Below are 15,431 nucleotides of genomic sequence, written 5' to 3'. Positions count from 1 at the left end.
AAGGGATAGAAAAGCAAAAGTAAACCTTTTCCGTACAGCGTCTGTAACCTGACTGCCAGAAAAGAGGTTTGATTCGGACTAACTGGTGCTCTGCTAATACAAGTATAGATGATAAAAACAATGTATGAGAGAATAAAAGTGGAGTGACTGGAGTTAAAGGGACCAAAAGCCAAAATCTAACCTGTTCTGTGGTGTTTGAGGCAGTAGTGTTTTCGCTAACCTAACAATAGCTTAATTAGCAGAACAACCAGGCCAAACTCACCACAGCACAGGCTTGGTTCCAGCTAAGCGATGCTGAAATGACACATTAAGAGAATACCTGAATGAAAGCTGAAGTCGAACGTGTTCTGTAGTGTGAGTAGCTTGTAGCCATTGCCAAGCAGTTATCACGCTTAGTTTTACTGAGATTTCCCCTCTTTTTATTTATCTTTTATTAAGTCAATGACACTTTGACATAAGGTGCCTTAAAAATCTACAAAAGTGAGTAATTATGTAGTTTTGAATTCAAGCAGAAATGCAGACTGGGAATGCCTACTTCTTTTTAACAAGAATGTCTCTGCTTTCACTTAACATGATTTTATATGTATTCATATACACTTACTGGTCACTTTATTAGGTACATTTATTAGGTAATAATTTTCAATTTCTTGTTAACACAAATAGCTAATCAGCCAATCACATGGCCACAACTCAATGCATTTAGTCATGTAGAGGTGGTCAAGACAACTTTCTGAAGTGCAGACCGAGCATCAGAATGGGGAAGAAAGAGGATTTAAGTGACTTTGAACGTGGCGTGGTTGTTGGTGCCAGACGGGCTGGTCTGAGTATTTCAGAAACTGCTGATCTGCTGGGATTTTCACGCGCAGCCATCTCTAGAGTTTACAGAGAACGGTCAGAAAAAGAGGAAATATCCAGTGAGCGGTCAGTTGTGTGAACAAAAATGCCTTGTTGATGTGAGAGGTCAGAGGACAATGGGCAGACTGGTTCCAGATGATAGAAAGGCAACAGGAACTCAAATAACCAACCAAAATCTCTGAGGAATGTTTCCAACACCTTGTTGAAATTATGCCATGAAGAATTAAGGCAGTTCTGAAGGCAAAAGGGGGTCCAAGCTTTTACTAGCAAGGCGTACCTAATGAAGTGGTTGGTGAGTGTATGTATTCATATTTATGGAATATATATATGAAAATGATCATTTCATTACTTGGAAATTATGCTTCCTAACAGTGTTATAAAGGGAAGAAACAATCCTTTTAGTTTAAGGCCTCTTTATACTTTGATATCTTACAATTATTGCTCATAAATATTGAATTGCCATAAATGCATTATTCAAAGCTTACCCATGTGTTATAAAGACTCTGTACAATGACCCTGTAGATGTAGGTATCATTCAAATAAAGTCTTGCCAGAAATTTCTCTGTGACTGAATGAATGGCAATTCAAAATGTTTTGAACAATCCAGTAGATCACATTTCATCCCTATAGGAACACACTTGCTCTTGACTAGGCTGGCCTCAGTTTGCTAATTAGCTAAAGAAACTTTAGGACTGCAAACTGTTTTTTTGAGATGTTCAAGTGTACATACATTTTTTGGAATAACTGCTTCATTTGACTTGAGCTTCAGCTTTAATGAGAATGAGAACATTGGTGCACTGCACCTTGTGTTGTTAGCTATGAAGCATGCTAACTAGACAGCTAGCAAAGTAAAGTAACAAAGCTACATATCAGCAATCATAACAGATGCAGAAGTCCAGCTTGAACAAACTGAAACAAATGCTCATTTTTGAATATAAAATATAATTAAATATTTCGCTCCTGTTGCTCTGGGTTTGAAAGGGACATTGTGTTAAATTGTAATGATTTCTTGCTCAAGTCTATATTTACTTTATTTACTCAAAGGGGTGATCAAACAAACCTTATCTGAGCTTGTACAGTAAACAGAGTGACTTGTAAGATGGTGTCAGGGATCCACCAAATTAAATAGTGAAGGCAAAAGGCCAAGTTAAAAAGTGCTGTTGAAACCTAAGATGGGTTTTCTATATAAAAGTTACTCACGTGACTTAGACTCAGGTGAGGGTGGGGATATATTCGACACTGCCAGGTCGCTCTTTGATTTCTTGGGCTTTTTGGGGTGAATCTGCCAGGCTTTGTCATAACTCCTGAAATCCCGCCGATTGCTTTTGTTTTCTGTGGAGAAAGATGGCACAGACTGACCAGTTTTGCTAGTGATAGTGAAACAACAACCTGCAAGAAGTTAGAATCTTTACAAAAAGATTTAAATTCAATTCAATTTCAAATCAGTCTACATTTAAGGCATGCACAGCAAACATCAAAAACACTAAAGCAAGGGGAGACAAACTAATTTCAAAGATCTAAGAGAATAGATGGACTAAAAAGAGGTTGTGAGTGATTTCTGACCTGGATTGCCGCTGTCTGCCCACAGTGCTGCGGAGCCAGACAGCGTTCTCTGCAGCCGGCCTGGACTCTCCTGCTTCGTCTGCAGGTGACCAATCAGAAATGGGATAGGGTGGTCTGGAGTCTCAGTAATAAGCTTGGTCATCATCTCCTAACAGAGCAAAACACAGAACAAGCAGAGATACAGAATAAGGCTCTTGCTAGAAAAAGTCAGAGAGAGGCTGATCTTTCAGTTCCTAAGGTTTCATTTTTTACAAACGCCAAGAACTAACACTTGGATCTGGAAGAGTATGCAAATGCAAAATAACCCTGCTGAGAAATGTAAAAGACCCATGTACATGCTGAGAGGAACGGAACAATGCTTGACTCTGAAGTTGCTTTTGCTGGAAAAGAAGATGTGCAGCTCACCATGAGTTCATACTCAGAGACAGGATTAAACAAAATCAAACTACTGCTGAACACATTGTTATAAGTATACTTCAAAAGGATGTGTCAGCACTGCTAGAATGACATTTTGTGCAGTGGACCAATCACATTCAGATGCTGGTCTTAACAAAATGGTGATTAGGACCATTCACAGGCAGGTGGAGGTCTTAACAGCATGGAGATTATGACCAATCTCAGTCATGGGGAGGTCTGCCCAATAAATTCTGCCCAATCAGTCATGATTTTATCTAAAAAACTTGTTTACATATTTTAGATTAATGTCAAATATGATGGTGTGAACACTAAGTGAACTACAATATATCAATTTCAGCTTTAGGTCTAGACCAAGGGAACCGAATCACAAGTAAACACGTTCGCCTTATCACTTTGACAGAATTCAAGACTTTGTACTGTTTTCATGTTTTTATTCATCAATATTTTCTCACTACAAAACCCAGCATGCATCAAACAATCATACAACCATTGAGAATCTCTGTGGTGTATAACTATCCTGACTGCTAGTCTAGCCACTAAGTTAGACGCTAATAAATACCTGGTGCTGAACACAGCAAAAACAGTGGAGATGACAGTGGGCTTCAGGAGGAGCCCTCCAGCCCTGCCAGCGCTCACCATCCTGGACAGAACTGTGATGGCAGTGGAGTCCTGCAAGTTCCTGGGCACAACAATTACCAGGGACCTGAAGTGGGACAGCAACATCAGCTCCATCATCAAGAGAGCCCAGCAAAGGATGTACTTTCTGCATCAGCTGAGGAAGTTCAACCTGCCCCAGGAGCTGATGGTGCGGATCTAAGCAGCCATCACAGAATCAGTCATCACCACGTCCATCACAGTGTGGGGCAGCTCAGCTACCCAGTATGACCTCCACAGACTGCAGCGCATCATCAGGTCTGCAGAGAGGACTACTGGGGTTAAGTTGCCTACACTGCTGGAACTGCATGCCTCCCGAACCAGGAAGCATGCAGAGATCTCCACAGACCCGTCACAACCCGGACACCACCTGTTTCAACTGTGTGTGTGTGTGTGTATGTGTGTGTGAGTGAGTGATGGTAGGAATGCAGGTTTTATTTTATTTTATTATATTTTATATTCATTTTATCTTATTCCCTACATGTGAATGTCTGTCTGATACTGTGCACTGTGAGCTCCTGTAACCAAAACCAAATTCCTTGTATGCGTAGCATACCTGGCCAATAAAGCTTGATTCTGATTCTGATTATGATACGTCAGGCACGTGCAGTTCATAATAAGGCTTAATTTATTGGGATGTAAGGTCAACTGTTTCCAAAAAACTAGCAAAAGTCATAAAAACCAGATACAAAAAGAGCAAAGCATAACAAAGACAGGTCCATGCACAAAGACAAAGTCAAAAATCCAGAAACAAGGTACAATACATGGGCAATCAGTAAACACAGTGACCACTCAGTAGCTCTAGCAACAGAAGCAATACCTCGTAACTTGCTAAACTGAGGCCCGGCCTTAAATACTATCTATACCAAACAATCATTAGTAATCACAGGGAACAGGTGAGGTAGCTCAGTACTCAGGTGAGGAAGAACAGTGATTGTTCATGGTGATGGTGGTGCTACAGCATTTTGATCTCCCAGGGAGTTCTGAGTGATCAAGTCCATAGAGGAAGCAGGGACAGAGGGATGTGTGACAGTAATGCAACCAAAATGATTCATTCTTAAATCTGCAACAGTCTACAGTACTATTTACCTGTAGCTATATTTCTGCACATTACCGTTGTTACGAATAGTGAATTATTTTAAATATAGTGGCAATGCTTGTTAAATCATTACATATAAGGGCTATCCTTTTATCTAATTTTTGCATCTGCACTGGACTGTTCTTAGCCTTTGAGGGGCCTTGGGCCTTGTGGTCTTCTGAGGCCCCTGGTAGACAGAATGGCCCAATCAGTAGTCAGTCCCTGGCTGGCTGTTCTTCTGATCTGACGAGTTGTTTCTGTTCCTTGATTAAACCATTCTCTCCATTGTAGTGATGATCTGAAGACAGTAGGATATTGCAGTAAGATATTCAGCTCCATGGCAGTGATGTTAGCTAAAAAGTATCCTCTAAAATGCTCTCTAAAGTAGTTCAAGATTCATCATCAGAGGGTTTTTTTGTTTTTTAAAGTGTAAAATCTCACTCTAGACTCTCCAGCGCTGTACATGAAAGGTTCTTGTGATGTTGTTGCCTCTCGAGTAGAGGTTTTTGGGTTTACGTGTGACTTTCTGGTAAGGTCTGCGGGGATGAGGAGACCAATAGGATGGACAAAGCCAAAGATGTAACGCACTAACAGGTGATTTATTTACGAACGAGAGACATGAAACAAAAACTGTACAAAAAATAAACAGAAATAAAGTATTTACATAACATACTAGTGTCGTACGCAGTCCTATAAACACTACAGGCAGGTAGTGTTTTCAGTATCAGTCATGGGGCAGAAGTAGCTCTCTCTAAGGAACCCTCGGGTTTTATATAATAAGCCCCGCCCTTGGGGATCCCATTCCCCACTATGTGGTCTGAACTGTGTTACTTACAATTAAAAACAACAATAGCGCTATACATGGTCAGTTTGGGATATGCAACCAGTCACTGGTATGATCATTGCTTTGGCCAATACTTTGTAACATCATAACTTTCTTTTCATCATCACTAGGGTATCGGATGGGAACTAGACCCCCCCCCCCTTTCTCCCCATCGGTGGATCCTCCCGATAAGGATAAGGTGAGTCAGTTTCCCTGCCATCCCCTTTTGCTGTTCCGTCTTCACCAGCAGACACAGGTAAGTGCTTTTACCTACCCACATACTCATATGCATATTAAGATTTAAGGGTGATTTTCATTGGGGATGGGTTAGGCTCTGTCTTACCACATCACAGTTCCAAATACACTGCCTACTGTCCGACGCACTTTTTTATGATACACTTTTGGCCTAAAACTTATTTTGTAAAATTGAATGGTGTAGAGGTACAAACAGGGCATTCGAAAGCAAAATGTAGCAATATTTTACCATTCTCACCAATGCATATAAAACTCAGGAGACACATGTAAGTGCACTGGATAAATAAATTTGACAAAGTGAGAATACTTGAGGCAAGTTTCTCTCCAACGAGCCGTTTCACATCAAATCACTCTGAATGACCCGGTTTACGTCTCAACCACTGACGCTTTAACAGCATAAAGCACACAGCACTCTGTCAAGTGAAGCATTTTTCAGCACCATGATTGCACGACTCAGACAATGCACACTTGCTCTGATATTCACTTTGGACTCAAAGAGACGATCATGAATAAAACAGAAATACAGCTTTGTGCTAACATGGTGCGCAATTATAAATCACTTAAGATGCAAAGATCTAAATGCAGTGTTTAGAGCCCCCTGAGGGCTGCTGGGTAATTAAGCGAACCCAGCAACAGGGGGCACGTAAACGAGAGTGGTAATTTGTGGGTTTTGGAGGAAGAGACACATGCAGGACTGTGTTAACTACTCCACACTCCAGAGGGTGTAATTGCTTTTGGGATAAACAGGAAAACGCAGCGTCAATGGCACTTACAGAAAGCAAGAGATTTTAATGAGGACTTGTGAAGGAAATGAAAGTCTGATCTCAGATCAGTGTGCATGGGTTTCCACCAACAGACTTGGTGGAGGCTCTCAGGCACATAATGAGGTTGATGAGGATGAGGTTTGGGTTATTAGGTCATGCACAACAATCAGCGAGGTTTGATCATTTTGACATGCACAATGCAAATTAGGGGACCTAAGTGTCCATTATTAACATTAGCCCTGTCGGTCCAGCACAAAACTAAAGAAGCTTCAGACACCAAACATGTCTTGGGTAATCAGCTAGATTTGGGGTGAGGGGTCAGGGTTGCCAGTAGGCCTGAATATTGTTGATGAATGGCATGTTACTCATAACAATAGATGAACCATTTTTGGTGCTATATAGAACCCTTTTTAAAAAAGTACGATATAGATCCTTCTACAACACATTCTCCATCAATCTGAAGAACCATTTCATGATGTATACAATGATGCATAATCATACAAAGGGCTCTTTGAATGTTCATGGGTTCAAATAGAACCCTTTTCTTTATTAAAGAACCCTTGAAAAACCATCTTTTTAAGAGTGCACCAAAGTTAAGAAGGTGGAAGCCACCCAGATTGTTTTTTCCTCTTCCTTAACCAGTCTTCCCTCATACTGTGGCCATGTGTTGAAAGCATGGTCTAAACTCACAGAATAATATTAAATATCATGGATTTTATTTACCTTTACTGCTATTACAAGACCAAAAGTCATTAGGCAACAGCAGGGTGAATTTTCCACTGTCTCTGCTGTGTTTTCCCAAGTGTGATTGACCAGCTGAGAAATAATCTGTCAACATTGGTTGACAGATTATTTCTATAGTTTCCAGCCAATAAATGTTCAAAACCTGTCACGACCTGCCCAAAAAGTATCTATTAAAACAGCCTAAGATAATTTTAACCATAATATGAAATAATACAGCACGCAACCAACATGACATCAGTAATAAGCTGCTGGGATCATTAACCATTGATGACTTGGCTTTCAAAACATGTCACTAAATTGCACAAACTCAATGTTTTCAGAGTAGCAACATTTTAATAAGTTATGTATAAAATGACCCAGAATGCCAAGCATACAGAAAGACAAATGACTAGCAATAATATTACAAGCAAAATTATTCTTTATACACATTTTTAAATGTGCTTGCCCTTATAAGCAGTGCTGAACAGATCAGGGGTCCATGCAACTTCCAACTATTAGAGAACTTTGTACAGTCAGCAATGCAGAGTGAGCTGGATAATCTATGCAGGGTTAGACCCACACACACATCCATTACATCAATAATAAACTGAGTATATTAATCGCGGGAGGGGAATTGACTGAGAATGACAAAAATGGGTGTGGCAACAGCCTCCTCTAAACAGGAGTGACTATAATGTACAGTCTCATTTCCAAAAACGTTGGAACGCTTTGCAAAATGTAAATAAAAACAAAATGTAATGATGTGCAATTCATTTAAGCCCTATATTTAATTGAAAATAGTACAACAAATGAAATGTTGAAACTGAGAAATTTGACTGTTTTTTAAAAAATGATATGTCCATCTTTTGGTATCTAATTTGATGTCAACAACATATTCCAAAAAAGTTGGGATGGGCAAAAAAAGCTAGTAAACTTGTGTAATGCTAAAAAAAAAACCTAGTGGTTAACTGGCAACAGGTCATCCATGCACACGCACATCTGTGAAGGCACCAACAATGCTGAGCAATACACACAGGTTTTGGCAACATATGCTGCCATCCAGACGACGTCTTTTTCAGAGAAGTCCTTGATATTTCAGCAAAACAATGTCAAACCACATTCTGCATGTCCTACATCAGCATTGCTCTGTATTAAAAGAGACCAGGTGCTAAACTGACCTACCTGCAATCCAGACCTGTCACCCACTGATAACATTTGGCACATTATGAAATGAAAAATGACAAAGGAGACTTTGAACTGTTGAGCAACCAAATCCTATTTCAGGCAAGACTGGGAAAACATTTCACTTTCAAATCCTCAGTTCCTCAGTGTCTCCTCAGTTCCCAAACTGCCCCCGTCCCAACTTTTTTGGGACATGTTGTTTATTCAAAATGGGCATATATTTTTCAAAAAAGAATACAATTTCTCAGTTTCAACATTTGACATGTTGTCTTTGTAGTATTTTCCTTTAACAATAAGGTTTACATGATTTGCATATCATTGCATCAATTTTTATTTGCATTCTGCACAACACCCCAGCATTTTCAGACATGGGGTTGTATTTTACACAAAGTTTTGATAACTTTTTTGGGTGTTACGAGAAGTTGGGCCTATTTAGATTCAGTTGCATTGTTACGTAATACAGTATATTAACTTTATACACAATTTTAAAACCTGCCAAAGCAATGACAATATGCAATCAGGCAACACTGCGTGCAGTATGGAGGTGGTACATATAAATATACAAGGGAACATAATATTAATCAAATATATATATTTGGTACACTGTGAACTAAACAAACATCAGTCATTACATTTAGGTGTAAGATGATCTTTTGAATGATATGATGAATCATATGTGATGTGACCAAAAATAATAAGGGAAAACTAGTTATAGGTATAGATCTCACACTATTCACCTCCTTAAAAGTAAAGAAGGAGGTATGTGCTGTTCTAACGCTTCCTCAGAGGACAGCGTGCTTGGACACCAATGGCATGCAAATTTAGGTCAGCGTCCAAGCACAAGCTCATTTTCTTGGATTCCTTTTCCAGCAGCACGAGGAGAAGTGCTACTGCTCTGCCTGACATTGACAGACTAGGTGAAGGAGGGCGCATCGCTGTCCTGCTAATAGTCGAACTGACCGTCTGCCAAGTCCAGCCCAGTTTTCAAAGGATATCGACTCCGTAAGGACTACAGCTCCGAAGACTGACAGCTCGAGTAGACTACATTATCCAAGGACTAGCTGCAATCAGCTGAAACATATAGATCTTTCTTTGACCTTTAGAAGTCCAGAGTTAATACTGTCAACTTGCAATAGATTTCATTCACATTCCATAATTATTTTTATAACTGCATAAGCCTAACTAAACATATTTAATCAAGTCTATATTTATATACGTTCTGTACCAAGCGAGGCATCACTGTACACACAATAATACTTTTATTACATTCAAATCATAATAAAATACCTCCTCCTCTACTTCCAAGTACAAATGTGGGATGAACATGTGGGTGTGACATCACACTAATCCATGTATCAGAGATATTGATTTGTTCTACCTGCTTTCATATATTACGTGATTTTAGTTTAGTATATAAGTTAGGGCTTTAGCTTATCCCAAGGTATTGCTACTTTCACAGGGTTACTGTGCATTTAATTCCTTCATCTGTTTGACTTCCTTTATGTTTGACTGACCTTCTGTATTTTTTTGACTCTGACTTTTTCGCCTGTTCCTTTTTGGATTTTGGTTGCCTGGACCAACTGTTATGTTTGCTTATTGTTGTATGTAGCTTGTTTGCATCCTCTGACCTCTTTTTGACCACAACTTTGAATCTCATACACACCAGTAGTCTCTTTTGCTTATTTCACCACATTTGTCTTACTGATTCTGTTGATTTGAATGTAACCAGTGCTGATCTCACCATAAAAAACTGATTTTTCCCACCTTAGCAAACAAACTGTAGCATCAATGTAGACATGGAAGACGATGCACATAGGGGCAAGACTTTTATTTTGAACTGGCACTTGAACTGGCAGCAAGAAATGCTGAGCCCTGTGCCTAAACAGAGGCACTGGGTAATGTAAAAAAAAATTAAGGAAGGTAGAAACTTCTAACCACTAGTTAACTGCAAAGCCCACCCTCCCCGGACACATCAACATAAGCAACAACAGCAGCATGGCTTGTAGAGGTTGCCACAATACTTATTGTTCATCACAATTAAAACCTGAGAAGGGGGGCCGAGAAGGGGGACGTGACAGGGTGGGATTTTTCATGCATTATCAGGTGTCAATCCTGTTATCCAGGTTAGAACAAATATACTTAAAATGATGGTTAATCATGAAATGTAAACATTATCATTTTTAAGAGTAGTACTGAGAACTGCTGTTCGAGTACTGGTTTGAACCAGTATTCAAAGCATGCAAAATGATGTTTGGGCCAGCCCTAATATAGTCTGACCTGCAGCAGGCCTGTGCACAGACATTCTGGGGGGCAGGAGCTCAAGAGAAAATGAAAGTGAATTGAAAACCACTGTATGTTGACACACACAAGAAGTTATATGCTTGATGACCAATTCCCAAGGATAATATCTCATTTACTCATTTACTACCCTAATGAGGATATGGACCTCATTCTCCACCATACAGTGATGTGACTCACCTTACCACCTTACGTACCCAGCTTATTGCTGTATACTTTGGAGCTGAAGTCCATCTGAGAGCTCCACACAGCCTGGCACAGATATCTATTTTAGCTTTAGCAGGTTTTTGCACATTATTGGCTTTTGATTGCTGTTCACAATAACCACACTATGCAATGTGTCATGCTGTTAAAGGGACATTCCACTTATTTGTCAGAATTTCTGTGTGATTCAAAATTTGAGAATGGTTTGATGTAAAATGCTCTGTTCTAGGGAGACTAACTGACCAGGGGATTGAGATATCTACAGCACATTTATAACCATTTTATATATTATCCAAAACCACCAGTGAACCCACTCATGTCTTCTGAGAAATGGTGGCAAATTAAAAAAAAAGTACAGTTTTTTGCCTCACAACACCATGTATGCACCTCTCCACAACAAACGGACTTTTCTTTATGGCCCTTATGACATTTTCTTAAAATGAACATAAAGCATAATATCAGGCAAGGTATTTATAATGATTTCATGTGATAACTCTCTGTAAAGTTTCCTTTAGAGGCAATAAACTCTTCAGACATCTGGTTCCTATCACCACCACTGTGAACAGTTCACTGTCTAGAATGGAGCATTTTACACCAACCCACTCTGTATGACTTTGCATCTTAGTGATTAGATTATAAAGAACAAAAAAACAGTGTAATTCCCCTTTAAAGAGATCATCAGTGCTATAGGTGTGGGAGTACAGGACAGTGTACAGTGTACAGAGCGGGGACCCAGGAGCGATGAAGCTTGCGGAATGACCCACTAGCTCTTTTGCCGGTGTTATGCTGAGCCTCACTGAAACATAGTTAAGAAAAGTCATATTGAAGACAATTATACTACATGGCAACCAAGAGGGCACTTTTATGGACAAAATGCAAAAGGGCAAGGGGTCACACGCACATGCCTGTCCTGTAGCCTAACTGAATTCAAACAGTCTGTACCATGACGGTATTTGCATTAAACATAAAATACTGACGTTATGGCACAGTTTATAATGAGCTTTAGGTGGACCACAACACCCCCCACCCCAAACAAAAACACTGTGAAAAAACAAGACCCCACAAAGATAGGAATGCACACTATCATGTATTTCTGTGTGTGGCTCACTGCAGTAATTAGTCAATTCCCTACAGGCCCTGTGTGTTAGCTAACACTGCCTTATGATTACACCTCACGTTTAACTTAAACTCTGCCAGAAATAACCTGTTCCTTTAAATTCCCATCCTGAACATGTACTGAAGGAAAAGTTCTGACAGAGGAACATAGAATAACACACAGTGACTTAAGCTGAGAATGCTGAGCATGCTCAGTTTGGGGGGTTCAATTTCGTGTTGTTGTCGGCTTCAATGACAACAGGGAAACGCGACGATTCTCAGACAAATTGATTTTATTGACATTCTGTGTGCTGATGTGGTATCCAATTTGTCACTTTTGGGACTCTGAGGAACGGTGTTATGACAGAACTGAGGATGTGTGTTGAGAGTGACTGATGAAATGGGAGCTATTTAAAAAAAATCTATTTTGCAAAATCCATTCGTATTCATTACCTACAAATCAGTTGTGCCATAAAAACTGCCCTCTCTTGATTTCCTCCATTTCTGTGCATTTGTTACAATTAACTGTTTCATATCTTCAAACATATAAGACAGTGTACGACAAGACTACCTGAGAAAACCCAAATTCCTCCAAGAGCACACAGAGGTCTCGTCCAGGCTGTCCAGATGAAGATCCCAGATAACCATCTAAAGAACTGCAGGCCTCACTTGCCTCAGATAAGGTCAGCATTCATGACTGCACTATTAGAAAGAGGCTGGGCAAAAGTGGTATCAATGAGAGAGTTGCAAAGTGAAAGTTACTGCTAACTAGGAAGAACATTAAGGCTTAAAAAAAATAAAATCCTGATGACCCTCAAGCCTTTTGGAATAATGTTTTGAGGAACTGAAAGTGGAACTTTCTGGAAAACAGAGGTACTCTTACATCTGGCATGAAGCTAACACAGCAGTCGACAATAAGAGCATTACACCAGTAGTCATACAAGTTGGTGGTAGTATGGTGGTGTAGGGATGCTTTGTTGCTTCAGGGCCTGGGTACCTGATAACTGACCACAAAATCTTTCAGGAGAATGGCCAGCAATCTGAAGCTCTAGTGCACTTAGGTTAACAACCCCTTAAAATCTGGCTGAGCTATTTTTAGCTCAAAATGAAAACTTTTGGTGAGTGTACTCCTACATATCAACCCTACACAGTGCTAACAATTATACCCAATTATACTTAATCATTAATATGCTTTAATACCACACAAATACGGTAGGCATGTAATAACCAGACTCAGATTATAAATCAATTACGTTTTTAAAAATCAGAAATCATAACTCCTTTTCATTTCGATACTGTAATGTATTTGTGAGAAGTGCTCTGCTTTAAGCTTTAGCTCAGCTATAGCTGCTTTTCTCGCATCTCCGACAGGAAGCTTTTCTGCAAAATTAGAATAATTTCTTGTATAACGTTCAATTTTTTTATGAGATTGCTTCTTGTTCAAATTTTCTCGTTATACCTTAAATGGAGGCTGATACATCAGAATGTAACTGCTGCACCATTTAAGGTGGAACGGGAAAATTCAAACAAGAACCTGGCGAATGAGATGCTGACTTCAGCTTCCTGTCTCCAAATGATCAAACTTCGTCTTAAATCTCTCTCTTTGCCTTTTTGTTAGCTACTAGCTAGACAAGATTGTTGTCTGCATTGCTATGGTGACCAGCAGTCTGCCTGCTAACCTTCAGGGTTAAAGGGTGAATTAGAAGTTAAACATTAACTCCAGTGTTTAAGACCATTTATTGATAAAACTGTTTGAACAATCAGCAGAGCTTTATTTTACTGAAAAAGGATGATTATTTTATTTTTACCTAAAATTTACTGTGGAGCCGCAACAGAGCCACATGTTGCCGACCCTGATCTAGCAGAACTGGTAAAATCTTGTTATGCAGTTGTGCAGCTGTAGGCTAACTAGCTTTAATGTGCTTCTCCACTGCAGTAACAAAGCTCATAAATATGCATATGCACATGATGATGTTATACCTTTATCCCACTTTCATACTTTATCATTGCATATTTCAAACAATACAGTTGCCCCCTTGTGGACATATGTTGCTTAATATGCTTATTGCAATCACATGGAATAATATGAATGACAGTTGGAGATGGATCTGCAAAATCAGTGAAATACAATAAGAAATATGTGTAACCATGCAGTTGAGCAGCCTGCTAAATGGTTGTCTATGACATCATCATAAAGAGGCGGGGTTAAAGTCATTACATTTTAACATAAGAAGTTTGTTTTTTGAATGACACTATATGATGAAATGTACTTAATATAAGCAGAGACATACAGTAAAATGGAAAAGAAGGTCATTGTTTTCAGCTTGACCAGGATTCTACCCACATTAACCACTAAGTTCTAGCCTACATCCCACACTCTCTGGCTATCCTTCCTCCTGTTCATCCTGCCGCAGCTCTCTTTTCCCTCCCTCTCTCAGCCATAGATCACCATCCCCGTCTGCAGGGTAAGCTTATGGCCTACAACCACTTGCCCTGGACGCCATGCTATTGACTCATATAAATTATCCACTTAAGCAGCCAATCGATGGAGGTCGACTGATGCTATTTCAGAACGGACTCGACGCTGACCCCTTTATATTCCGGCAGCAGAGACTCAAACATGCACGTTAAAAAGCCTCTGCTTTTAGCCAACACGCTATATACACTCTAAATGAAGCACTATCAGAGCACAGCGTCTGCAGTTTGGATCTAGAGAAGACCTATTATTTCATGAAGGTTATGTGTAAAATGTATCATATCCCAAAAATGCTTAGCTGTGGCTTTTCTTTAGAACTGCACTCTTTCAAGCACAAGAATACAGTTTCTATTTGTTTTTATTCAGTTTTTTAAGACAATGACAATTTAGCCTCCAATTTCAACAAAATCTGATTGAATTTGATGATTATGGTAAGATTCATTTGTAGTTATTTAATGAGAATATGCTTGCAGTGATACATTTACAGAAGAAGGAAAAACCTTCTTTACCTTCAGTGTAAGTCAACAGAACCAGACTTTTTTCCAAGTCACTTTGGGACATTTCTTTTGGTTCATTCATCCTCACATTTACACACAATGTAAGGGGCAACAGGCATTTTCAAAATGTGTCAAAAACTGAAAAATGAGATATGACAGCAGCAATAAACAACAAAACAACAATAGACAAAAGGTTTCTCTGTATTCTTATGTTTGAAACTGTCATTTTGGCCACAAAAACAAGCCCATACAATAATGAATATTATTAGAATTTATTCAAATCAGCGTTTAATGACCATTAGAGCTGGGATCATACATGTCAGAACTTGTTTAGAAAAGGAGACAAAACTTTTAACCTATATTTTACCATGTATGAGTTTTGCAGTGACTCTTTCAGTAAAGCGTCAGGGCACAGATATGATATTGGTAGTTATCTATCTTGTAAAGTCTTTAGTCCAGCTCCTGAAATCCTAACCAATGGGAGAGCTCGCTTGGCTGTATCTATCTAGATACCATAGGACGATGTTAAACATTTTGGATGCAACTA

The 15,431-nt window shown here is 39.3% G+C and overlaps 1 protein-coding gene across 2 annotated transcripts in view; it reads right to left on the bottom strand.

Moving 5' to 3' along the window:
• Positions 1 to 15,431, bottom strand: part of c24h8orf34 (chromosome 24 C8orf34 homolog) — a 186,246-nt gene that overhangs the window by 152,066 nt on the left and 18,749 nt on the right. For both annotated transcript variants that reach the window (XM_017716201.2, XM_037533851.1), the window contains exons 2-3: positions 2,419 to 2,566; positions 2,056 to 2,187 (exon numbers count right to left, since the gene is read on the bottom strand). In XM_017716201.2, the coding sequence (XP_017571690.1) occupies positions 2,056 to 2,187; positions 2,419 to 2,566 (280 nt within the window). The remainder of the gene's footprint in view (positions 1 to 2,055; positions 2,188 to 2,418; positions 2,567 to 15,431) is intronic.

Source organism: Pygocentrus nattereri, chromosome 24 (genome assembly GCF_015220715.1).
Source record: "Pygocentrus nattereri isolate fPygNat1 chromosome 24, fPygNat1.pri, whole genome shotgun sequence".
Classification (NCBI taxonomy): domain Eukaryota; kingdom Metazoa; phylum Chordata; class Actinopteri; order Characiformes; family Serrasalmidae; genus Pygocentrus; species Pygocentrus nattereri.
This window is presented reverse-complemented; position numbering and strand designations above follow the sequence as displayed.